This window comes from Aquarana catesbeiana, linkage group LG06, assembly GCF_042186555.1.
Source record: "Aquarana catesbeiana isolate 2022-GZ linkage group LG06, ASM4218655v1, whole genome shotgun sequence".
NCBI classification, from domain to species: domain Eukaryota; kingdom Metazoa; phylum Chordata; class Amphibia; order Anura; family Ranidae; genus Aquarana; species Aquarana catesbeiana.
The window spans coordinates 222,759,370-222,787,344 of NC_133329.1; the positions used below are offsets into that span (position 1 = coordinate 222,759,370).

Consider the following 27,975-nt stretch of genomic DNA (forward strand, 5'->3'; position numbering starts at 1 on the left):
ATGCATAAATAATGTGCGTTACTTTGGCCAGCCCCTCCTTACTTACACTATTGGCAGCCCACTGGACAGGTAAGAAGTGTCATAATACAAAGATATAAATACACACTGTACAAATTTTAGCACATTTTTACATTCTGCAAGTACCTATAAATATAATAGGATACAAAAACTTTAAACATTACCATTTGAAAGTATTCAGGCAGGCCATTGCACTACATGCTTTGGGGAATTCATCCATAAATCTGACCACAAAAGAGGTAGGTATAGTGTGTATGGGTCTGGCAAAGTCAGCAGATAGAGGATTGTTATCAGCTGACTTAGCAGTTGGGGGGAGGGAGGGTTCCAAATGAAAGCCTCTGGCACTCTGCCTGAATTTAAAGCATAAATAACATTTATACACATTTTAGGGGGTGTTTAGGGTAAAGAACTACTATGGAGCTGACAAAATACAGTGTTAAGTGACTAGATGAGGTGGATATACGCCCAGGAGAGCATGCTGGGGAGGTAATTGAAGGCAAATATGCATGAAGGACAAAAAAAGATTTTTAAAAATTCCAGCATGTATTAGGACAAAGGGGACATTCACAGCATATTACAATTATGGTAATTAGAGAATAAGGAAAGAAATACAATACATTAGTAAACATTAAAGGGGTTGTAAAGATGTTTTTTTTTTTTTTTTTAAAATAACAAACATGTTATACTTACCTTCACTGTGCAGCTCGTTCTGCACAGAGTGGCCCCGAACCTGGTCTTCTGGGGTCCCTCGGCGGCTGTTTCAGCTCCTCCCCGCAAGCATTTACCACCTTCATGCGAGCTCCCTCGCACGGTGGTGAGTGCTTGCGGGCGCGCTCCCGTGATACAGCCGGCGGCTATAGCCGCTCGCTGTATCACTCGGCCCCGCCCTCCGGCGCGCCGCGTCATCGGATGTGATTGACAGCAGCGCGAGCCAATGGCTGCGCTGCTTTCAATCCATCCACTGCAGCCAATCAGCGACCAGGCTGAGCTGCAATGAAGCTGACGAGGACGAGGAGCGAAGATTCGAGGCGTCAGGTAAGTAAAACGGGGGGGCTGGGGGCGGCGGTACTGTCAAAAGTTTTTTCACCTTAATGCATAGAATGCATTAAGGTGAAAAAATTTTTACCTTTACAACCCCTTTAAATACAATAAAATATGATGTTAAAGGATAAAAATCTTACCTTAATATAGTCCTTCTGCAGGATCTGAATGATGGCAGAACAGGTCTCTGGGATAATGATCCCCAGAGCCTGGGGGGAGATGCCTGTCGAGAACTTGAGGTCCTGCAGGCTTCTCCCCATCGCCAAGTACTGCAACGTGGCGACCAACCTCTGCTCCGGAGTGATGGCTAGCCGCATACAGGTATCCTGCCTGCTGATATAAGGGGTCAGCAAAGCCAACAAACGGTGAAATACGGGGTCCGTCATCCAGAGAAAGTTCCTGAAATCATCAGGATTATTCTCACGGATCTCACGGAGCAAAGGCATGTGACAGAAATGGTCACGCTGGAGCAACCAATTCTTGGTCCATGAACTCCTCCCCACCCTGTTCATGGACTGGGCTTGTGTCAAAGTAAGAACCCCAACACCAAGCCCCAGCACAGCACGAACTCTACGATGAGTAAGTAACCTCAACATGGCTTCAAAACAATCGGCTGGTCAAAGCGAAGTAACAGAACGCACTGAAGAACAGCAAGGCCTGTGAAGAGCGACCTGAAAATCAGTAATGAATGGACAAGAACACAATAATAAATCAATGCGCATTCACTGCACGCACTGAAGACCAGATACAAACCCAAACTGAACAGCAGAAAAATGAACTGAAAACCACGAGTCTGAAAAAGCACGAATCGTCTCTCACCAAACTTTTACTAACACGAGATTAACAAAAGGAGCCCAAAGGGTAGCGCGCTTGGTATTGAACTGCCCTTCTATAGTCTCGTCGTATGTGGTGTACGTCACACGTTCTTGACGTTCGGAAATTCCAACAACTTTGTGCAACCGTGTGTATGCAAGACAAGTTTGAGCCAACATCCGTCGGAAAAAATCCGATGGATTTTGTTGTCGGAATGTCCGAACAATGTCCGACCGTGTGTACAGGGCATTACAGTTATCATTGGAGCAGGAGTACCTGACAGTAAAGATTAGAGATGAGGTTTGGATTTGCCACTACCATGGATTTGAGGTGAATACTGTGTATTCAAGGTTCATGGTGAGGGAACCTGGCAGACTGAATTTGTCATAGCCATAATGCACTGCATGGTGTTTGAACTTAGGTCCACTGGTTTAGAAGGGCCAATAATGGGTCTTTGTTATGTGCTCTCATAAAAGGGTGGGTTCCCAGCATCAAAGAACCTCATATGTATCCTTCCTATTGCCATAGCTGCCAATAGTCTAAACATTTTAATTAAGCCTTTATGTACAGTATGCAAGTGTAAAAAAAATAGCTCAAGAAATAAAAAAAAAGTATAAGCATTAATGAAAGAAAATATTATTAAATAAAAACAGCAAATATTAGCTAAAGATGGGCATATACAAATTCCCTCATCCACACAATTGAGGCTAATGGGGGAATTCTCCCTGTGGTGTTATTGTATTCTGACAGCAGAGGAGTCAACTGGATTCCTTTGCTGTCTGAATACACTGACCAGCACTGCAGCCAAAAGGACTAAAGTTTTCCAGCAAACCCAAATGTGAGTAGTCAATTGATAGACCAACTGCTGTTAAACTGGATCGGGCAATAGATAGATCAAAATGTGGCTGATTCCTGATGAACTTGCTGAATTTTGATCTATCGATGGCCAGCTTTAGAGGAGAGGAGCGCAAGCAGATAATTGGGGATGATTAGGGTCAACTAAGAGTTAACAAAGGCTTTAATAAAAGCACAGTTCATTTTTCCATTTTACAAGGTTACTTTAACTGACATCCATTTGATCTGCTATGACTAAGCCTGAGTATTTGAAATTTAGCAAAATAACAGTCCCAGGTGTCAAAATGACCACAGGATTTTACAGCAAATATTACCACTGAACTGTGGGGTAGGAGGAAGGACATACCACACATTTTCAAAGTATTAGGATGACGTTTTTTTGCATGTATGTGGTAGGAAAATGTGCAAGACTGGTTAACTTTTTAGCTTTCTATCATCGACAGGGCTGCCAACAGGGGGGTACCATTGGGCCTCCTGTAGGTGGCCCAGACAGCAGGGGTATTGGTGTGCACAGGATGGGAGGAGAATTACAGAACAATTCACTGTGTCTGTGTCTCACCTCTAGCAGTTGAAAGCCATGCTCTCCCCCTCTTCCTCCCACCGGCTTTCAGTTGCTGGAGGGAGAGACACAGTGCATTGGTCTGTAATTGTCCTCCTGTCCCACCACACCAATCCCCTTTGTGTGCTGCCCACATCTGATTCCCCCTGTGTGCCCGGAGGGAGGGTATGTGAAGGGAGAGACACAGTGCATTGGTCTGTAATTGTCCTCCCGTCCCACCGCACCAACCCCCCTCTGTGTGCTGTCCACATCTGATTCCCCCTGTGTGCCCGGGCCCCCCCCTTGTCCCCCCACAGCGCCGCCAGCTTCCTTCTCCCACCGGCTGATGCTGGTACACAGGCAAATGGAGAGTGGGGAAAGGGGCCAGTAAATCTGTCATTTACTGGCCCTTTCCATTTATGAATTGGACACAGTGAGTGATCAGTAAGGATCGTTCCTGTATCTATTCATAACTGACCAGAGTAAACTGTTTACTATGCTCAGTTATGAATGGACAGAAGCCTCTGTCTCCTGTGCATTCATCTTCAGTACAACTGAGGCTACAGAGAAAGGAATTGCTAAAAATAAAACATATGCAGCGCTCCTTACGCCTATAGTGTATGAATCAAAATAAACAATAAGTAAAATAAAAACAAAGTGCAAAGATAGATAGCAAAATAATACAATCCAAAAAAACTCATATAAAGTGCAATGCGACTCCACCAAAATGCATGGAAGTGTGCAAATATTCATAAGAGCCCGTGACTCACACATGAAAGTGATATATATAAATAAATAAATAAATAACATTCAATTGTGCATAAATATCAATAATACGATCCAAAAAACTCACATAAAGTGCAATGTGACTCCACCAAAACGCATGGAAGTGGGCAAATATTCATAAGAGCCCATGACTCACACATGAAAGTGATTATATATATATCCTTCAATTGTGCATAGATATCATACATTATTAAAAATAATTAAATACTAATCAACACTAAAATAAGGATAAATTCATACAAGGTGAAATGCGATTCACTAAAGTACTTAAATGTGCAAAAAAATTCATATAAATCCGTGAATCGTAAATAAGTGTATTAAATGTCCAAATAAATAGTAATAAGTGAAAAGTGTGGTCCCAACGTCATGCAATGTAACTCCTAATAGCAGCAAAGACAAATCTTCTGACCATATAGGAAAGTGCAAGTGCAGTGGACAATTGCTGTGGCAAGAAGTGACCAAACTGGATGTGCGCTTCCAATCGGGCTCCGGGGTGCGACACCTGTTTCCCCCAGCCTCTCACCTGTAGCAGCGGCCCCCAATGGGCCAAGTCGAGCGTTAGCCAACAAGCGATAAAGATCTCCACAGGCACAGCAGCTTCCGGTGGTAGTCACAGCTCTTGGGGACATATGATATCCAGCCAGCAATGCAGGTCCAACAGTCCTATTTTGGCCAGTGAGGATGCCAAGGGTCCGCCCACATCCTCCTCTGCTGCCACTTCGAGCAACATCTCCTCTCTACTTCTTATGGAACTTCCTGTCTGTATCGGACATCACTTCCTGTCTGTATACCATAGAGACTTCCTGTCTGTCTTCCATAGAGACTTTCAGTCAGGGTAGAAGTGAGATCACCACCTTGTGGAGCTCAGAGGAACTTAGCCTGTTGGTCATTGTTGGTTTGCACATTAGTTTATTCACTTTTAAAGAAAGGAATTGAAGAATCTGTGTAGACCATTGATATTTCATGCAAACCCCTCTCCCAACAGCATTGTAAAAAAACAAATTGTAAAAAATAATTAAAAAATTTAAAAAATATATAAAAATGTATATATAAATGTAAAAATTGGAAAAAAATATTTTTAAAAATTGTCATTTTTGTAATTCCGGGGCCCCATGATTTCTAATGGCAGCCCTAATCATCAATAAATACCTGAGTCTAGCTGCTGAGAAAAAAAACTCTATCCATTTCCTTATTTCATGCATTAGCATTCCATCTGTTTACCTGACTTTACCTGCTACTCTTTCTAGACAGCTAGTACCTGTTAGCCTGGTTAACATGTCACTGGTCCTGTCTTGACCAGTCCTGGTTCATCTTCTTTCTCTCTCTATTTATTAGCCTGTATATGCTGTATGTATGTTCTGTATGTGCTCTGGGTTTGCAATCCCTCCATTCACTCTAGGGTATGCGAGAAAATGAAGTGGGAGGGGTCCATAAGAGGGAGAATATTGTAAATGAGAACAAGAGAACAAGAGAAAGCGAAGTGATTCTTGATGCTGAGAGTGAAAAACTGAAATAGTTCTCTTCAGTACTGAGAAGAGAAGAATGGAGCATGCTTACTGAAAGTATAAATCTGAATAGGTTTATCATTGCTATTACCAAATATTGTCTATAAAACACTAAGCAACACAAAAGTGAGTTTAGGCTTTAGTATCAATGAAACACTAAGCTTCAAAATGTGTTAATATGTGGAACTTTTACAGCTAGATCACAATTAATCAAGCCTTAATACAACAGTATTGTTTACTTTTTCACATGATAAGCCATTAGTGCTTACATCAACAATAACCCAGAAATTGTACTCCTGTTCTGATTGAATAATGCTTTTAGCTGTTGCAATTGTTTTTAATACTGTTAACACCTTCCATGCTTCCATATTTTATAAGGTTTAAAAATTCACAATTTTTTTTAGGTAGTAGCCTAGATTATTTAATTGTTTCACAGCTCTGTATATCTTGCAGTAGAAGTGATAACAATCGAGTTCAGTCTTAAAAATACCCCTTTTTCCTGCCCAGAAGCAATTTAGGTTCTTTTCAAGTTATTCTGATTGTTCGCGGGTAGTGTCCTACCATGTCACACAAGTTTCCAAAAATCTGCAACAGGCTTAAAGATACAAACAACAATTGACAATATTATGCATGTATGCTCTATGAATGTTTTGTATGCATGGAATATTCATTTAATGTTAGCTTCACAAACAAGGCTTCTGGGTATTATAGTTGCTATGTGTCATGATCACTTAGTGCCCGTGTTCCTCATTCCAGCATCTGGGTGTTGGCTGTTGCTTTTCTCCTGTCTGTGTTCACCTGGAAGGTGATTGATCTGATTGGTCACCTGATATAAGCAAACCGAACACTCTATCCCTTGCTTGTGATAGAGACACTTACCTGCATTGTTCGCCTCCCATTTGTCTGCTTTGCTTAGCTGTTGGATTTCCCTGTTTATGACCCGGATTGGATATTGGACTATTCCCTGAACTCAGCCTGCCTTATTACCGAGACTGTCATTGGATATTGGACTATTCCCTGAACTCAGCCTGCCTTATTACCTGGACCGTCATAGAATCACGCTATCTATCTGCTAAATTGCAAGTAGTCTGTTGTTTGCTCTGTTGGTACCTGCCCTAGTGTGGTGGCCAGGCACTATAGCATTCTGTATAAGTCCTGGGGGGGCAACCAAGTACCGGTAGGCCTGCTGGTCTTAAGGGAAAGGGGGCTGTTATAGGTGAAGCACACAGTAGCTAGCTATGGTGTCTGACCACCTGCATTGGGGTAGACATGACATTTGTGACATTATGTTTATAGGTAGGTATATAAGAATATATATATATATATATATATATATATATATATATATATATATATATATATATATATATATAAAATAGTCCAATATACGCCCCTTTCTAACCAATGACACAAAAAAGCTCTTAATTCACTCGCTGGTCATCTCTCGCTTCGACTACTGCAACTCCCTTCTCATTGGCTTACCTCTACATAGTCTATCACCTCTTCAATCCATTATGAATGCTGCTGCCAGACTCATCCACCTTACCAACTGCTCTCTAGCTCCCTCATCACCTCCTCCCATGCTCGCCTCCAGGACTTTTCCAAAGCCTCTCCAATCCTATGGAATGCCCTACCCCAATCTGTCCGCTTATCTCCTACTCTATTAGCCCGAAAACCCTTCTCTTCAGAGAAGCCTACCCTACCCACACCTAACAACAACTGTTTTTTCATTTTCTCCATCAGCTCACCCCCCAGTTATTACCTTTTGTTTCCACTTGACCCTCCCTTCTAGATTGTAAGCTCTAGTGAACAGGGCCCTCTGATCCCTCCTGTATTGATTTGTATTGTAAGTGTACTGTCTGCCCTCATGTTGTAAAGTATTGCACAAACTGTTGGGGCTATATAAATCCTGTATAATTACAATAATATATATATATATATATATATATATATATATATATATATATATATATATATATATATATATATATAAAGTTTTCTGGTTCAATGTATATGTACTGGGCTTTGCACTACCTTCCCCCCAGACTGCCAATGCTCTTATCCAAAGGTGTCTGCATTATTACTTCATCCAGAATGTGGCCACCTTAAGACAGGAAGTATGTTATTGACAAGACTACCCAGTGAAGTAAAGGTTAAAAAAAAGCCTAAAAAAAGAAAACTAATGCAGTCACCACATCTAAGGATTAGTAAGCTGCAATATATTATACTTTTGTTTTTGGGTTTAGTGCCGCTTTAAAGTGATTGTACAGGTCCTGTTTTTTTTTTCTCCAAAAATTGAAAAAAAAAAAAACATTATATTTACCTGCTTGCTCTGTGCAGGGATATTGCACAGAGCAGCCATTTACCTCCTTGCCTGATGTCCCCTGCCTCTTCTCCGAGTGCCCCCTCAGCACGATACTTGTGTGGGTGCGCTTCTGAGCCAGGCTGTGTGCATCTATAGACACACTCAGTGTGGCTCGGCCTGGCTACCTCCTCACTGCTCCCACTGCTCTCAGATCCTCCAAAGAAAAGAAGAAGAGAGGAGAAGACCTGAAGCAGATGGACACAGTGCTGGATTTTTTAATGGTAATCAAATGGAATATGTGTGAAACCTATATACGTTATAAAAAGTAGGCTGATTTTTTAGGAGCCATACTTATACTGTTGGTTTGCAGTAAAAAATTTTTAAAATACATCCATTAAAATTCAAGCTCATGAGGGCACATGCGCGACGTGATGAGAGACAGCCATCTGTAGTTAGAGCTCCGTGTGCAGCCGAGACTACGATCACTCCCCAACAGAAACTTGTTCAAATCTGACCTGCACCCCCGGGGAACCTTGGGGTGCATGCTGACACAGAAATCATGCCATGGAAAACCAGCCAAGTGATCCCTGAATAACTACCTCCACTGGGTCTGGGAGCAGAGTGGGATGTCCTAACATGGCGCCCAGCATCCATGTGCTCAGACAGCAACACACAGTCTGGCTGTCTCGCCATCTCACTCCTCGGGAGAAAGTGAGTACTCTGTACAGCTCACAAAGGCAGAGCTGGATGCTAGCTGGATTACATAAATACACAAATACCTTAACGATGGAACTGGCAGCCCTTTCGGGGGGGACAGACCTGTTAGAGACTGAACATGATGAACTCCAGCTATCTTACACTGACCTCTGCAGAGATCATGAATCCCTCAAAGAGACAGTAACCCAGCTTTAAGCTAAGTTGGAAGACCTGGATAATAGAAACAGGCATAACAACCTAAGGATAAGGGGAGTCCCAGAAAAAGTCACATACCTGCTCCCAGTAGTTAAGAGACTGTTCCAGTCCCTATTACCTAATGACCCTGAAGCATCATTTGCCTGTGACAGGATCCACAGAGCTTTATGCCCCAAACCACCGGATGACAAACCCCCAAGGGACATTGTCCGTGTCTCAAAGATTTTCTCACCAAGGAGGAAATACTGAGAACCTCCCGCAATAGACTTAATATTTTACTGGACGAGACCAGGGAACAGATTTATCCAGACCTTTCCCCAGCTACACTGGGGACAGAAAGTATTCAGACCCCCTTAAATTTTTCACTCTTTGTTATATTGCAGCCATTTGCTAAAATCATTTAACTTCATTTTTTCCTCATTAATGTACACACAGCACCCCATATTGACAGAAAAACACAGAATTGTTGACATTGCAGATTTATTATAAAAGAAAAACTGAAATATCACATGGTCCTAAGTATTCAGACCCTTTGCTCAGTATTTAGTAGAAGCACCCTTTTGATCTAATGAGTCTTTTTGGGAAAGATGCAACAAGTTTTTCACACCTGGATTTGGGGATCCTCTGCCATTCCACCTTGCAGATCCTCTCCAGTTCTGTCAGGTTGGATGGTAAACGTTGGTGGACAGCCATTTTTAGGTCTCTCAAGAGATGCTCAATTGGGTTTAAGTCAGGGCTCTGGCTGGGCCATTCAAGAACAGTCACAGAGTTGTTGTGAAGCCACTCCTTCCTTATTTTAGCTATGTGCTTAAGGTCATTGTCTTGTTGGAAGGTAAACCTTTGGCCCAGTCTGAGGTCCTGAGCACTACGGAGAAGGTTTTCATCCAGGATATCCCTGTATTTGGCCGCATTCATCTTTCCCTCGATTGCAACCAGTTGTCCTGTCCCTGCAGCTGTAAAAAACACCCCCACAGCATGATGCTGCCACCACCATGCTTCACTGTTGACACTGTTATGGACAGGTGATGAGCAGTGCCTGGTTTTCTCCACACATACCGCTTAGAATTAAGGCCAAAAAGTTCTATCTTGGTCTCATCAGACCAGAGAATCTTATTTCGAACCATCGTGGAGTCCTTCAGGTGTTTTTTAGCAAACTCCGTGCGGGCTTTCATGTATCTTGCACTGAGAAAAGGCTTCCATCGGGCCACTCTGCCATAAAGCCCCTACTGGTGGAGGGCTGCAGTGATAGTTGACTTTCTACAACTTTCTCTCATCTCCCAACTGCATCTCTGGAGCTCAGCCACAGTGATCTTTGGGTTCTTCTTTACCTCTCTCACCAAGGCTCTTCTCCCCGATAGCTCAGTTTGGCCGGATGGCCAGCTGAGCTCTAGGAAGGGTTCTGATCATCCCAAATGTCTTCCATTTAAGGATTATGGAGGCCACTGTGCTCTTAGGAACCTTAAATGCAGCAGAAATGTTTTTGTAACCTTGGCCATATCTGTGCCTTGCCACAATTCTGTCTCTGAGCTCTTCAGGCAGTTCCTTTGACCTCATGATTCTCATTTGCTCTGACATGCACTGTGAGCTGTAAGGTCTTGCATAGACAGGTGTGTGGCTTTCCTAATCAAGTCCAATCAGTATAATCAAACACAGCTAGACTCAAATGAAGGTGTAGAACCATATCAAGGATGATCAGAAGAAATGGACAGCACATATATGAGTGTCACAGCAAAGGGTCTGTATACTTAGGACTATGTGATATTTCAGTTTTTCTTTTTTAATAAATCTGCAAAAATGTCAACAATTCTGTGTTTTTCTGTCAATATGGGGTGTTGTGTGTACATTAATGAGGAAAAAAAGGAACTTAAATGATTTTAGCAAATGGCTGCAATATAACAAAGAGTGAAAAATTTAAGGGGGTCTGAATACTTTCCGTCCCCACTGTACGTTGGAAAAATGCAGAAAGATGAAAGAAGCCACCACTATAACTCAATCAGCCACAATTTGCTATAGATGGGGCTTCCCCTTTAAATTACAGGTCCCTCACAATGGCACTACCTATACGGTTATTACACATTTTCGGATGGAAAAGAACTGCTGGTCAAGTTGGGCCAACTAGCCCATGATAATCATCCCAGAATGCCTTCTACTCCATGCCTGAAACTGATCTGAGCTGCTCCCTCTCCCCAGAGAGATCGTAGGGGACAAAGACAAGAGCATCAGGATTGATTGAACTGATGGGATCCTACCCACCCCTCTGACTCCCCGACCCACAAAACGGAGAAGTATAACGGTCATGGAAGTTTTCTTTTATTGTCGGCTTTCTTCTACTGTTATGCCTTGTGTCGCAATACTACAACTCAGTGTCGTTGTGCCCACCTGGTCGATAGACATGTGCACAACAAAAACATTTGTTTTGTTTCTTTAGTTTCTTTACATTTCCGTTGATTCGTAATTTCGTAAGACGCAAGTTTTTATATGCGGACTCGTTTGTATTTTCGTAAATGATATATTTTCATTGATACAAAATGATTCGTACTTTCATTAGTCTAATTTTCTTTGATTTGAAATTCTGAATTTTGTTAGATAATAATTTTCATTTATTCAGTACACTACTCGTAATTTAGTAATTGTTACTTTTGTGAGATTGCCTTTTTTGTTTATTCGTACTTTCGTAGGAAATAAAGAATAATAATCCTATGCTTGCTTTTCTAATAAGTCCTGTACTTACTCCACTCCCTCAGTCAAAAGACCTGATCCAGTCTCCTCCTCAACTGAATGTAAAAAGATTCAGGAATGCAGTGTGACTCAAAAGGGATAAAAAAGGATAAGCTGATTGGCTAAAGATATTAAGTAAGATACATCACTCACTAATACACTGGCCATTCGAAAGAATGAGTCGAGAACACAAAATTACATATATTAAGATACACTTACGTAGTCCATTCAAAAGAATGATTTGAAAACACGAACAAACGAAATTACGAACAGGCGAAGAAACAAAATTATGAACACACGAATGAAAATATGAACATACGCAATTACGAACAGACAAAGGATTGAAAATACGAAATGTAAATCATTCATTATAGATGTCATTTTCTTTCTTTTACTGTTTCGGAGTTTCGTATTTTCGTAAGTTTGTATTTTTGCACGTTCGTTATATTGCTTATTCGTAATTTCGTAATTTTCGTACTTTGGTTCTTTCAGCTATTCAGATGTTCGTATTGATCTGAATGTATGAATTCTAACAAATTTGTATGAAAATCTATTCGTTACGAACAGATTTGCACATGTCTACTGGTCGACCCCCTGCTCTACATCCACACAGGCCTGGTCTGTGGTTGCAGGAAGCCTACCTGTGAGTTAAAATCTGGGCCTCCTGTCCAGGCGAGATAACTTGCACTGAACTGCTGTTCAATTATTAAATAAGAGTAATGGACTATAAAGTACTTCAGGTGTTTTTTCGTAAATCGGTGGGAGACCTTTCCCCCCCCCGACTCCTTATACAACGTAGATTCATGTTGCTTATTTCTCTTTACTTGATTTTTTTTTTCTGTTTATGGCATTTTTCTAATAGTGGCACATATGGCACAAGTTTTCTAATAGTACTAAAGCACTTTCTCAAAAGATATGGGTTATTATATGCACCATATGTTTTATATGGTTTGTACCATCAAGGTTTTGGCTCCCAATAAGTGATAACCAGCCAATGGCTACTTTTCCAGCCCAGTCATCCTCTCAAACTATCTTCCCTTTAAGATATTTTGATGGGTCTTAAAATAATGTCACATAACATTAAGGGGTTTAATTCCCCTAAAAAATGCAGGAAGGCCTTTAGGTCATACAGACACTTGGGAGAGGACATATTGCTCCTTCAGGAGACTCAGTTTTCTGAATCCAACCACCCCAGTTTCTTCAATCGCCTTTATAAACAACACTTTTTTTTACCACATATGAGACCAAGTCTTGAGGGGTGGCATTATTTATTAAAAATACTGTTTTATTGGATTTGCAGCATGTTTTTTAAGGACCCAGCCAGTAGATTCCTGATAGTCCAGGGTTCGATCTGTGGCAAAGTTATTACCATAGCAATGTATACACGCCTAATGACTCTCAGGCCTCTTTTTATATCACTCTTTCAGGTCCTGGACAGATATCTCTCTCCTCAACTGCTGATTGGCGGAGACTTTAATCTGGTGGCACATTCGGTGTTGGACAGAAGCCGAGTTGTGAGTAATGCAAACACCTTCCCTAAATCCCTCACCCGCTTGCTCAGTTCGCACCAACTCCTAGAATCCTGGAGGGCTCACAATATGGGCGCACGGTATTACACATTCTACTCATATCCCCATGACAGTTATTCCAGGCTAGTCTATATTTATAGCACTCCTGTCCTGTTGGCCAACTCAAACTCATCAAGTATACACCATTGCTCGTGGTCAAATCATTACATGGTCTTGCTATCTATAACATAACTAGGCATTTCACCAGCGAATGCCACTTGGTGCCTTAATGATTCCCTTCTCCCAGATCCTGACTTGGTCAGCAAGCTCTCGGATGACATAGTCGAATACATTTGCATTAACAACACGACACATACCCCCCACTATTTTGTGGGCTGCCATAAGGCAGTGATTCTGGGACATCTTACAGAATTAGCCATGGCAAAGACAAAACAAAAACATGAGGATATCACTAGACTCACACGAGAGCTGACCAGTCTATAGTACTTACATAACCAATCACACTCACCGGACACTCTTAGACAGATTAACTATAAGAGAATCGAACTAGACACCATCCTCTCTGAGCAAACTGAGAAATCTTTAAGATGGTCGAAGGCCCAATTTTTATTGCATAGCAACATCGACTTCTGCCATGTTCGCCAGGAAACTTAATTGTACCATCCAACCACCACACTCATATTCTCAGGAATGACAGGGGTAATACTGTATCCCACCTCTCAGAGGTTCCCCAGATTTTCTCTAAATTTTACCAAGACTTATTGGCGGCTCCCTTTTCCCTGCCTGGTTCTGCGTCCAAGTCCTGGTTGTCAGATCTATCCCTCCTATCCCTGTCAGAAGAGCAAATTAGGGCCCTGAATTCCCCCTGCAGGGAGGATGGGCTCCTGGCTATAATTGCATTCCTGAAACCCTCAAAAGCTCCAGGCCTGGACGGATTTTCAGCATCCTATTACAAAATTTTTTTTAACCAATTAGTCCCCCATCTAAAAAATCTTTACAATTATATTTTTAACGGTTGCACTTTTCCAGATGACTTGTTAATGGCAAACATGTCTATGATCCCTAAGCCAAATAAAGATCACACTCTCCCACAAAATTACCTCCCTATTTAGGTCATAAATAATGACCTTAAACTTTTTGGTCACCTTTTAGCCGACAGACTCACCTACGATCATTCCTTCGCTCATCTCATTTGACCAAACAGGCTTTATCCACACTAGACAAATCACTGATAATATCTGATTGGCCACCAATATTAAAAAAGACGCTGACAAGTTTTCTTGTAAAGTCCTCCTACTAAGCCTGGATATTCACAAGGCATTTGACAGCGTAACATGGCCCTATTTAGAATTGATCCTAGCCAAGTTTGCATTCCAGGGTGCCTTCGTACATGACTTCTGGGCTTTATATGATCACCCATGCACCTGCATTAGACTCCCGGTCTGTACCTCTGACTATTTCACACTTGGCCGTGGGACCAGGCAGGGTTGCCCCCTTTCCCCTTTGCTGTTCGTACTAGCGATTGAACCACTGGCCCGCTCGATCTGCAAGAACCCAAATATTAGGGGATATGCGAAGGGGGAACAAGAATTTAAAATGAGTATGTATGCAGATTATGTTCTCCTATTTTTATCAGAACTGGTCGTTTCTCTGCCAATTTAAACTCTACTTTCAAAACTTGTTGGGTTTAAGGGTCAACCTTTCAAAATGTGCTGCACTTTTGATCAATATGCCACTGCCAACACTTTCAGGCATTCAATCCAAATATGGTTTTACTTTGTGTGAGGAATCATTACCCTACCTGGGGGTCAAGCTTGCCCCTTCTTCTCGAAAACTTTACTTTTCCAATTACCCACAGATGATTTCCCGCATCATGCAATTATTACATTTATGGTCATCCTACCATATCTCATTCTTAGGCAGGATACAAGCTTTCAAGATGTCCATTCTCCCAAAGCTGCTCTTTTACTTTAGAAACGTATGAAGAGGAGGAGAGCGCACAGCAACCCTAGTATAATACCGTTTTGATTAAAATCAGAAGTAGAAAATATTGCACTCACAAACGTAGGAAGGATTCTCGCATGTACATCAACAGGTTAGCCTCCTCTCCTGGCCTGTGTGGCTGGATTGGCTCCAGAACCCAATGGGCAATGAAGGATGTTACTCCAAGCCTAACTACAGTGTCCCGGCGAGCGGTACAAGGAGCTGCGCATGTGTCCGGACTGCTGTAGTTAGGCCTGGAGTACCATCCTTAATCGCCCATTGGGTTCTGGAGCCAATCCAGCCACACAGGCTAGGAGAGGAGGCTAACCTGTTGATGTACATGCGAGAATCCTTCCTACGTTTGTGAGTGAAATATTTTCTACTTCTGACTTTAATCAATAAAACGGTATTATACTAGGGTAGCTGTGCTCGCTCCTTCTCTTCATATGTTTCAGATGTCAGTCCGTCACCCAGTGGATTTTTGAGAGAGCTGCAACACCTAGATCAAGAGAACTTTCACACAGACTGTCATTTATCCAGGAGGTGTTTGTAGGATCTGTGCTGATTTTGTGTGTTTGGACTCTTCTACTTTAGATCCTTACCTCTATATGTTTCCTGTCAAACCACAGAATTGATTCAGAAAGAGGTGACTGTTTTTATATGTCAGGCCAAGAAGCCTCGTCTGAGTAAACTACTACTGTATAGACCTCCGGCCATGGGAGGGTTGGGTCTACCAAACTTATGGTTCTGCAAGGTTAACACAATTAGCACAATGGCACGCTCCTCCAGAAGAGATACCATGGCTCCGTTTTGAACAGGCCTCAGTAAGCTGATATTGCCTTCCAGGTCTCCTATAGATAGACCAAATTAAAGATTTAACCCCTTTGGAGTGGTTACTCAGTCAATACAAATATGGTTTCTTTATAAATCAAAATCAAAATATTCTTTGATACCACACAAACCTTGTTTGGCCTCCTATTTAGGTGACCCCTGGTTTCCTACTATATTTAATGATACACAAGATTTCTCCCTATGGACATTGCATGGCTTAACCACCCTGGAAGCCTTCTCCCAGAAACTACCATTTAGCTCCTTTACCTCCCTGCAAAGGAAATATGCCCTACCTAGATCAGAGTTCTACAAACATTTACAGATCAGACACTTTTATTCCACTCATTACCACCTGGGGGCGACAAATTCTACCAATATATTTGAACATATGTGTAGATTCTACTCCAGAGATAAGGGTACTATCTCCACCATGTATCAATATTTAAATGAACTTAACCTGCCCATTAAATCATCAGCAATGCTTGGCTGGGAAGCAGGCCAAGAGATAGCCCCAGAGGATTGGTTGGACATGATTTCAAACATGCACAGATGCACGAAATCTATGGCAGTGAAGGAAACGATGATAAAACTCCATACCAGATGGTACTACACTCCATCTAGACTGCACATATTTTGCCCCTTGGTCCCTAGAAACTGCTTTAGAGGTTTCCCAGACAGGGGCACACAGCTCCACATTTTTTGGAGCTGTAGAGTACTTCAGCCTCTGTGGCAGAAAGTAGCTACCAAGATGGCACAAATCACGGGCACTTAACTCAGCCTGACCTACCAGATGTGTCTTTTCTTTGTGGAACTTCCAGGTACTACCCCCAGATCAGAAACTGGCCCATACTCTATTTAGCGCAGTACAATGGGCAATAGCGCTCCATTGGAGCTCTCTGGTAGTCCCTGGGACCAAGTCTTAAGAGGCATGGAAGCAGTTAGACTAATTGAGAGAGTTTACCACACGCTTATGGTCACTATGCAGATATTTAAAAGAAAGTGGGCATCTTGGTCATCTTATGGTTTTTAACGTTCTTGAATATTTATTTCTACATACACAGATAATTTTGCCTTAGTGCCTTCATTCCCTACCCCTTTGGTTTTTTTTGTTTTTTCTCTCTTTTTGTGTACTAGTTTTGGTTTGGGTTGTCTAACATGACAGCCATATTGCATAGATAGCTTAGCGTTAGTTGTATTTGACCAAATTCTGTAAGATTTGAGGACAAAATACAGGGATTTATCATGTACATGCCTATAGTGACAAACATTATCACATGTGACAACACCAGTTAATTCATCCAAAGTAACATCTTTTTTTTGTGGTGCAGACACCTGACACATTAAGCTGCCTCAATCAATCAAAAAGCCAAAGTAGGTGTTAACATTATTTTAGCTTTTGGCACATCTAAAGCACACAAGGCAAAAAAAAAACACAAAAGGATGCAGAGACCTCATATATTACTGTCGCACTGGGTTCTGATTATAGAAAATATAAAAAAGTTATGGCAATTCATCTCTAATCTGGCGGATAGTGCAGTCTGCTACATCAATGATACAGCAATTCATCAATCACTCTGTTATGACAGAATACAGATACAAATAGGTGTATAGGGGATCTAGTATATTACAAATTTTACATCCTATGAAAAAAAAACAGTTAAAGTTACTTACTATGGCCGTATAGCCCTATGTAAGATACAACTTAGCTCATAGAATACACAAAATGGCTTCTCCTTCTCCCAGTGGCCAAATATTGTGGCTATGGAGAGCACATCAAATACTGAAACTTTTTATTAATTTTAATCCTGATACCCATTTAAAATAAATAAAAAATACCGTATTTATCGACGTATAACATGCACTTTTTTCCCCTTAAAATCAGGGGAAAATCATGGGTGCGTGTAATACGCCGATCCCCGCTAATTTTGATCAATCGGGGCGATCGCCCCCGACATACACATAGCGTGTAGATTTAAAGATGGCGCCGCAGAGTTTGCAGGGACTCATTGGAGCGGACCGAGCACCACCGAGGTTCACAGTGACTGGGCGGAGCCGAGATACACATAGCCGAGTGTACTCGGCTCTTCTTGGCACCGCTTACAGTCACGCCCAGTCCCACCATTGGACCTGTGTTATGTCCATCATAGGACGGGACTGGGCGTGACTGTTAGCGGCACCGAGAAGAGTCGAGTACACTCGGCTATGTGTATCTCGGCTCTGCCCAGTCACTGTGATCTCAGCAGCGCTCGTTCAGCATTGCCGAGTCCCTGCGAACTCCGCAGTGCCATATTTAAATCTGTAATGGACACTGGGGGCAAGGCTGAAATGACAAGGCTGCACTGACCACTGGGGCAAGGCTGCACTGGGGCAAAGCTGCACTGACAAGGCTGCACTGGGGCAAAGCTGCACTGACAAGGCTGCACTGGGGCAAAGCTGCACTGACAAGGCTGCACTGACAAGGCTGCAATGGACACTGGGGCAAGGCTGCACTGACACTGAAAAGGCTGCAATGACACTGACAAGGCTGCAGATGGACACTGATAATGCTACATTGATGGCATTTTAATGTAAGTTTTTTTTCCTTAAACTTCCCTCCTAAAAGTTTTTTTCCTTAAAATTCCCTCCTAAACTTGGGGTGCGTGTTATACGCTGATAAATACGGTAAATTGAAAACTTACAAGCTTTGTTTAGTACAGCTTGAATTTACCACGCATTGTTACATACAAACTTTATATTTATGATTTTTATTTATTCAGTCCATATGCATCATGCATTGTTGAGTCGTATTACAAACAATAATACTACTCAGAATAATGTTATTTGTTAAATTAGGACCTTCTTGTCTGTATCTGAGATGACTTTGCTAAAGTTATACAAACAGGCTATAAAGCTCTAAATATAGTAGCCCTAAGTTCAAAATACATACCTCTCTTAAATAGCCCAGTCTCTGTAACTACTGCCCAATTCCATTTCTGTCTGTTAGCCACACCCAAAGGTTAGTTCTATGTGAAGTGGGTCTGATTAGTTTCTCGGGCAGATACAAAACAGAGCATTTGTCTCTCATAGATTTTGTCCTTAGCAGCTAACAGAAAAAAGCGGAAGTAAAACACCTGATGTAGGGAATACACCCCAGAAGAGAGTAAGTATTTTGAGCTAAGGTCTACTTTATGTTCACAACCTATAGTTTGCTTGTCAAAAAGTACAGAAGTTGCTTTTTACATGAAGTCAGACCTTATTTAGATCATCAGTGTTTTAGAAATGTCCAAAAGCTGCACATTGATGCCACTTTTCAGCAGATGCTCTCATCTACTTCTAATTAATGTGTCTTTGAAATAACACCCCTTGAAACAAAACATTAAAGGGACAGCAAAAACATAGAATCTGAAATTTTTGAAATCTTACCTGCATAGAATTCAGGACTGTAAACTGCACCAACAACAGGATTTAACTTCCACCCTAAAACACATATATGTAATTACATCATTAAAGTAGCCGGTCATGTTGTAGAAATTGATTCAATAAATAGAAACTAGTGGTTAAAGTTTTTATAGGTATCTACACAGTTGAAAATTACATAACATATTTACCTCAATAGAACAATGAGTAAAGAGTAGAAATTACCAAAGTTGTATCCAGATTCTTTTTAGTTAGTATTTTGCAAAGTAGAAAAAAGAGCAATAAATTCCAAAAAGGCAGAAAATATTTTTGACTGGATAGCTTATTTGTCACAGCAAGATTAGGAATTTAACTGTGTCTAAAAACCATGGCACTCTTCCTTTTTCTTATCCCTCATCTTTCTAGCATAATTTAACTTTATTCTAATCTCCACTTATCCCTGGCTGTGCTATGATCAGCTCTTCACACTTACACATTTAGGAAGTACAGCAATATGTCTAATAAATAGAAGTCCTAAACTGTCAGACATCATAGATAATGAGTGGACATTGGGAAAAAAAAAGGGACGACAGCCCAATCTCATGATGTGTCAAAGTCACATGCTCTTCTTGAATCATGGAATTCACTCTGTTGCATAGGATATGGCCACTTCCATCGGCCAGCCTGCATTTTATGAATGTGCTGAAAAATAATAATATAGATATTACAGCACTAGCAAACATAGCATTGTAAGTAAAAGTAAAAGTCCATATAAAGTGACTGATGTGCTCCAATCGAACAAAAGTGCAAAAGTGCACCAAAGTTTTCAGGTGTACTGCGACACCCCCTCCTGTGTCCCCACTCACCAGATGTAGTAAACCCTCAGCTTTTCAGTCTATGGGTCACTTCAGGCTTAGTAGAGATGGCCAGGAATGACAACTTGAACATCAGATCATCCAATAAATTTCTTCAGTTGAGAAAACTCAACCAGAATAATAGATACCCAAAAATTAAAGGAAAGGAACTGGTAGTGAAGTACGCATAAAAAATGTACTTACAAGAGGTAAGGTAAAACGAGGCATAACAAACATGGAGCTGAAGATACAAAAACGCCATTCATGGTGTTCCACGATATCGGAAGTGACGTCAAAAGGAACCGGAAATTACATCTACGCGTTTCACACTTCCATAGAGCGTCATCAAGCACCATCCAAAATTTTAGATTGTGTACTAGCCATATCTCCTGAGGGGTTATGTATTTACGAAATAGGAACACTAGTCTGCTCATGTTTAGCCATCCTGGTCAAAAAACGACTATTATGATCCCCCTGCTCGAAGAACTTCTGTTTATTTTTATATAGATCCTTCCTCGTAGCCTCAGCCATATGCAAATGCAGAGCCCATTTTCCATTGAGTAAAGCATTAAAGTTGACCTCTGTAGGATCTGCAGAATATTGGGCTGTTTTTTCATTCACTGTGGCCTGCAAAGCATCACTTTTTGCTTGTTTGGCTCTATTAACTGCCTTAATGGTGGATATGTAGTGTCCTCTTGTATCCTCTTGAAGGCATCCCATGTTTTTTCTGTGGTGGAGGACCCTACATTAAATTCCCAGCACTCTACTAAAAGGGTTGAAGTTTTATTAACCACATCTGGAGCTGAAATCCAGTGGCTTCCCAATCTCCACTGGCTGGCATCCTGAGAGTAATGAAGACGAAATATAAGCATTAGTGGAGCATGGTCAGATAACCCGCTAGGCAAATATCTAGCATCTACCATGTCTGCTAATATTGTCGCATTGGCAAAAGCTAGATCTATACGGGAGGCAGTCTTATAAGAAGTTAAAAAACAAGACTACGCTCTAGTTAATGTGTTTTTCCATCACCAAGCTTCTACCAGGCCTACCATCTGGGCCCAAGTAGAGAGACTCTCCAGAGAAATGCTTGGGAGGGTTTAGTCTATCCAAAATAGGATCAAGTATAGCATTGAAGTCTCCCATTATCAATAGCTTAGCTGGACCATACAGTAACATTTTTTCTATGAGACTATATAAAAGGGTCCCAACAAAAGGAGGCGGTATATACACACTAACAACTATGTATATCTGGCCCCACAAAAGGAACACAGCCAAAACATATTTACCCTGGAGGTCCGAAAATACATCTTTGACCTTGCAAGGTAAAGATTTGCTGATCAGCATCGAGACCCCTCTAGAGAATGTAGAATATTTAGCATGGTAAGCCTTCTGTACCCAAGGCTTCTCAAGTGCTAAAAGCCTGCTGCCCGTAAGATGGGTTTCTTGAAGTAACACTATATGTGGAGGATACTTTTTCAAATACCTAAATACCAATGCTCTTTTAAATTTTGAATCAAGGCCACAAACATTCCATGACAAATAGAGAAAATCTCTTGGTCACGTGATGTCATCTAGAAAGTAAAAATCATAAAAACTTGAATAATAGATTACATTGAACGCCATCCTGAAAAAAACAAAAAGACGAGGAGGCGTAGAGAAGGCCTTTACCCAAAATTTACCAAAAATAGGCAACTATGGTCTGCTTGACCTGTGTGCCAAAAAAAAGTAAAAAAAAAAAGGAGGGGGGTGAGGAGGAATGTGATAACACCCACTGAAAAACCTCACTCCTACCACCCTAGATCTGTATTCTGGGGCAGGAAGGGGAGGCCGTCGTTGGTACTTGGGGTATCTCAATAAGTGAGAGGGAGTACTTGTTAGAGCTCCTAATAAAGGATAATAATTCTCTTAGCATGCATCCAGCCAGGTGGAAGCAGCAGCCGGGGTATCAAAAAAAATATGTCTGTCCACCATCTATAATATGCAATCTGCTAGGATAGAGGAGGCTAAACTGTATACTCTTTTCTCATAGTCTTTCAAGATATCTGTATAGGACTTGCAGCATTGCTGAATTTCTTGAGAATAATCCGGAAAAAATAATAGCTTAGTGTTTTCAAAAGGTAAATCTGGTTTAGCCCTAGCAGCTGCCAGGACCCTGTCTCTATCTCGTTAATTTGTTAGTCGTAATAAAAGAGGTCTAGGGAGGGCCCCAGGTTTAGATGGTTTTGACGGAATTCTATTTTCATGCTCCACCACAAAGGTGGGCGGCACACTCTCCAGACCCAATATGGTAATTAGTAATTGCTCAGCAATTTAACTGATTATTTGCCTAACTGATATATGTATTGTTTGTATACAGCGTAATAAATTTTTTCCTGAAGAAGCTGAAACATGTAGGGGAAACAACAGTCTAGCCTGTATGAAAGGACAAGGAAAAAGGGGGTTCCCCTAAATGGACTTTTTAGGCAACTAATAGAATTATAATAGAAATGTACACGAGTAATATAATAACAATAGATTTTATTAATAATTAAACATGATTAAAAATAAAATGAAACATTGATTCGTCAAAATACAGTTTATTACTATCACCATAACAGGGGGATTTTTATGAATTTCGGGATACAATATGGTCCTTCTTCAGGGGTGCAAAGGAAGGAGGAATTCATCGAAAGCATAATTAGAATATAGTATCAGTATCTTGGAGTGAAACATTTACCAACAAAAAATACATAATTAAATGCTTGACTGTTACGGTAATTCACTTACATAAAGTTGAATGGCCAAATAGTTTTCAATGTTTCATTATGACAGCATTAAAAAGTGCAGACAAACAGCACAAAATAATTGTGCCGGTGGGGGTGCTATCTCAAGGCAGAAGGGCATCAGAGGGGTCTGGGAAACAGATTTGATCTTGCTATCCTCCAGGGGGTGGAAGTCTCCCTACATTCCAAGACAGCAGGACCGCCAGAAGAATATACTGGGGCCAGAAGTGGAAATCCCTAAGAGTGAGAAAAATGTGCTAAATTGTAACTAAAGGTAGGAGGTATATCAAACTTGAAGTATCTACTGCCAAAAACATGTGTAAAAAACTGAATGAAGATGCCTACTGATATTGGAAATGTGCTGGTGTAGCTGGCAGCCAGGCAAAGTGGAGAGCCAACATCAGCAACTACAAGAGTAAATGGGTAGGTCACACAAAGGTGTATTTTGTTGGTAGCGTCAAAAAACACATAATATGCCTATTTATCAATATAAGTCAGTTAGCGTTAATCCCAGAGAAAAACAAAAAGTGTCTTAAGAAGATTTTAGTTCTACCCACTAATTTGTATGCATTGGCAGCAGTATATAATGTAATGATAGATGATATTTTACCTTGGTTGTAAGGAAAATGAAGGAGCCAGGCGCACGTCCCGACATCCAGCAAACAAGTGCTAGATGTGGGAGTGCGCTGGTTGTGTATATATGGCAGCTGGTGCAACTAGCTGCAAACAGCTGATGTTGTGGAGGAGACTGCCAGGAGATCCTATGAAGGCCCTCTGAGCCGGGTGTGCGTGGCGCGGCCCCCACCGCTCATGCGCGAACGTCTGCACATCAGAGCAGCGTCATGCACACTCAGTCCACCGACACCGTGAGCCTCACTGACGGACATGCGCAAACAAGATAGAAATACAATAAGGTTTCCTCATCTGAGAAATTTTGTTTTATTCTTAAATATTGAGACTTGAGAGTAAGGAATCGAGTCAATGAGGGGTTGTGGGTGGAAACTTGTAGAGTGGAGTATAGTGTTCCCTGCTGTAGCCTTTCTGTATAGTTTGCTACACAGATTGCCTTCTTTTCCCCTATAGATTTCCACGTCTAGAAAGGTTATACAATTTTTGTCATACAACATGGTAAAGCTTAGATTAAAATTGTTCTTATTCATTCTTAGGAGGCACTGCATTTTGCAAACTGCAGGACCCATGGAATTGTCTACATGCTGCTATGTAGCTGTAGCTGCTTTTATATTGGGAAGACCAAATTAGAATTCTGGAGGAGGGCCTATAGGCATATCCGCAGCATGCAGGTATGCAATCCCGACCTCCCCCTTGGACGCCATGTATCTCTGGTCCATGGCGGTATCTTCCCCAATATCAAATTTTTGATCTTGGATCGGATGCATCCCAATCCAGGGGGGGTGGGGCTGGAATAAAACCATCCTCCAGATGGAACTAAGATGGATTTGCCAGCTGAATGCAACAATGCCCCCAGGCCTCAACAAGGCCAAATGTTTTAAACCATTCCTCGGGGGCTTCTCCTCTGGAGGAATGGAAAAATAAATCTTTACATCAAGTGTCTTTTCTCATTAATTCCATCTTGAGATATGTTTTCCGATTGTTTGATTGGCACCTGCACCCCCATGATCCCTCTTTTTGTAAATATTCTTTCATCCCTTATTTAGATGATATAGGTGCCTGTGCAGATATAGATACTTGGATATGTATATCTTTAGATGCATCTACTAGGATACCCAATGCTCTGTTCTCTCTTTATGAATAGCTTACAATGGCATTATATTCTCTCTGTTATCAACATCATGTAATCATTTGTCTGTATTTTTGGATATTTTCATCATAACCCCTATATTACATTATGTCACCTGTATATTCTTTGTTGTTGTATTTAACCATCTGTACTAATTGCTGCTTGTGGAGCTCCCTTTTTTTTATGGCATCTGGGCACAGGTTTTTTCCTTGAATATTATATTTCAAACCTCGTTTTTTATCATCTACATAATGTTAATGCTGACTTGTACATTTACTTTTATTGTACTTCTATCATGTTTGCATTTCCTTCTACGGACTGCTCCTTGCATGTCTTCCCTGTGCTTCAGCTGACCATTTAAATTGCCCGGCACACAAAGCCGCCTGGTTATCTAACCGTAGGCGGCGCTTTGGAGACTGATGGACGTTTCACATCACCGCCTACAGCCTCCATCTTGCCACTCCAGTGGACATGCGCAGTCTGCCAGTGAGGCTCACTGTGTCGGTGGGCTGAGTGTGCATGATGCTGCTCTGACATGCAGACGTTCGCGCATGCATGGTGGGGGCTGTGCCGCGCACACCTGACTCAGGGGGCCTTCATAGGATCTCCCAGCAGTCTCCTCCCCAACATCAGCAGTTTGCAACTAGTTGCGCCAGCTGATTGGGGATCAGCTGCCATATATACACAACCAGCGCACTCCCACATCTAGTACTTGTTTGCTGGATGTCGGGACGTGCGCCTGGCTCCTTCATTTTCCTTACAACCAAGGTAAAATATCATCTATCATTACATTATATACTGCTGCCAATGCATACAAATTAGTGGGTAGAACTAAAATCTTCTTAAGACACTTTTATGTTTTTTTCTAGGATTAACTCTAAGGGACATATTAATAAATAGGCATATTATGTGTGTTTTGAGGCTACCAACAAAATACACCTTTGTGTGACCTACCCATTTACTCTTGTAGTTGCTGATGTTGGCTCTCCACTTTGCCTGGCTGCCAGCTTCACCAGCACATTTCCAATATCAGTAGGTATCTTCATTCAGTTTTTACACATGTTTTTGGCAGTAGATACTTCAAGTTTGATATACCTCCTACCTTTAGTTACAATTTAGCACATTTTTCTCACTCTTATGCTGTGTACACACGAGTGAACTTTTCAACTGGACAGACAATCCGACCGTGTGTGGGCTCCATCGGACCTGCAGCAGACTTTTTTTTCTATTATAATACTATTAGTTGCCTAAAAAGTCCATTTAGGGGAACCCCCCTTTTCCTTGTCCTAAACACTGGATGTGGCACTTTCAAGCATAGATTTGCCATTCACTTTTTCTTAGCCTGTATGAAAGGGGCAATTAGCCCCAAATTCTGCTTTATATAGAAGATGACATTGTGAATCAATTGTAAAGCATATTTGTAATGTGATTTTAATATGTTTGAAATGTAACTTTCTACTTTTAAAGAAAAAATAATGTTTGCTGTACATATTTTTGGTACAAAAAATCCCAATAAGTGTATATTGATTGGTTTGGGCAAAAGTTATAGTGTCTACAAATTAGGGGATAGATTTAGGGACTTTTATTTATTTTTTATTGTTTTTACTGGTGATGGCAGTGATCTGTGTTTTTTATCGAGACTGCAACATTGTGATGGACAAATCTGACCTAAGTGACACTTTTTGGGAACCAGTGACATAAATACAGCGATCAGTGTTAAAAAAAATGCACTTATCAATGTATAAATGACACTGGCAGTGAAGAGGTTAACACTAGGGGTGATCAAAGGGTTAACTGTGTTCCCTAGGTGTGTTCTAACTGTGTGAGGGATGGGCTCACTGGGACAACACAGAGATCCTGATTACTTGGAGCAGCCAATCTCAATGTTGTCCCCTGTCAGAACGGGGATCCACCTTGTTTACATAGGCAGATCCCCATTCTGCCTCTAATTCTGGAGTGATCAAGGGTTGCTGGTGGACATTGAGTATCGCCCACAGAATCTCATGCATGGAACAATGTACAGGTACGTCGTTTCGCGCAGCTGGGCCACCCAGCCGCATGTGCAGTGGGCGGTCAGGAAGTGATTATTGCATTCTATGCATTAAGATAAAAAGCCTTCTGTGTGCAGCAGCCCCCTCAGCCCCCTTAATACTTACCTGAGTCCCCTTTCTATCCAGCGATGTCCATGAGTTCTTCGGCTGTCTGGGACTCTCCTTCCTGATTGGCTGAAACACAGTAGTGCCAGTGGTGCCAGCGTTGCTATCAATCAAAGTCAGTTAACCAATCAGGAGAGAGAGGAGGTGGGGCCAAACCACCACTCCATGTCTGAATGGGCACACAGAGCTGCAGCTCGGGTGCCCCCATTGCAAGCTGCTTGCTGTGGGGGCACTCTACAGGAGGGAGGGGCCAGAAGCAGCAAAGAGGGACCTGAGAAGAGATGGATCCAGGTTGCCCTGTGCAAATCCACTGCCCAGAGCAGATAAGTATAACATGTTTGATATTTAAAAAAAAAAAAAATTATGCTTTACATTCACTTAAAAGGGACATGGGTGCATAAAGTATAGACTCTAGGAGTCATCCTAAGATTCAGCAATACAAAACTATATACATATATGTATGAAAAGTCTAAGCAATATGCCCAACTACATGGGATAACTGCTGGCGTTGAGGTGCCGGCCCCATACCCTGCATTCTCCTAAAGAAAAAGATAGGGAGAGGGAGACATGGGGGGGGGGTCTGGCCTCCGATTTACAGATAACCCAGGAAAATTGGAATATAAAAATTCTTAAGGCATTACAGTCCTACAGAACATTATAAAGTAGTAATAGAGAACCTTATGAAAGGGGGGGATGCCAATTCAAATGTAAAACGGGGTCAGTCCCAGTAAAATGCAAGTGGAAAGCTACAACCTTAAGAGTCCACTTATTCTTCAAGCCGTTGTACTTGTTGCATGAGTGAGAGTGAAGAAATCCTTAAAGTTAAATGATGAAAGTAAAGTTAACTTCTCTGAAGCAGAACAGGTCACTTCTATGAAAGCCTGACATCTATAGGTGAAATGTTGAGAAGATGTGTTGTGTTGCAGGACCATGTCCAATTTCTCTCTGAATAGCAAAAGTTTTAACTCCCCTTAACTCCCTCTTCACATCTGAGATGACTGGTGGTGTTACGGAAATCCATTTTTTTCAATATTGCTCTACAAGCCACGAGTAAGCATCCAATGTGTGGATCCCTGTGTCAACAAGTTAGGAGCTGCCTTAGGGCGCCTGGTTGCCACTGCCAAATAATAAAAGTAGTGGGTTTTTAGAGATCCACTGATCTGTTACGCTCTGAATAAATGCTATATTTGGACCCAAAACAAAGTGATGGGCAAGTGGCATGGTATGCAATTGTG

General features: G+C 41.5%; 1 protein-coding gene across 7 annotated transcripts in view; it reads right to left on the minus strand.

Annotated features, from left to right (window-relative positions):
• Positions 1-27,975, minus strand: part of RBFOX1 (RNA binding fox-1 homolog 1) — a 2,292,172-nt gene that overhangs the window by 811,494 nt on the left and 1,452,703 nt on the right. For all 7 annotated transcript variants that reach the window (XM_073633001.1, XM_073633002.1, XM_073633003.1 and 4 more), the window contains exon 7: positions 19,237-19,290. In XM_073633001.1, coding sequence (XP_073489102.1) covers positions 19,237-19,290 — 54 coding nt within the window. The remainder of the gene's footprint in view (positions 1-19,236; positions 19,291-27,975) is intronic.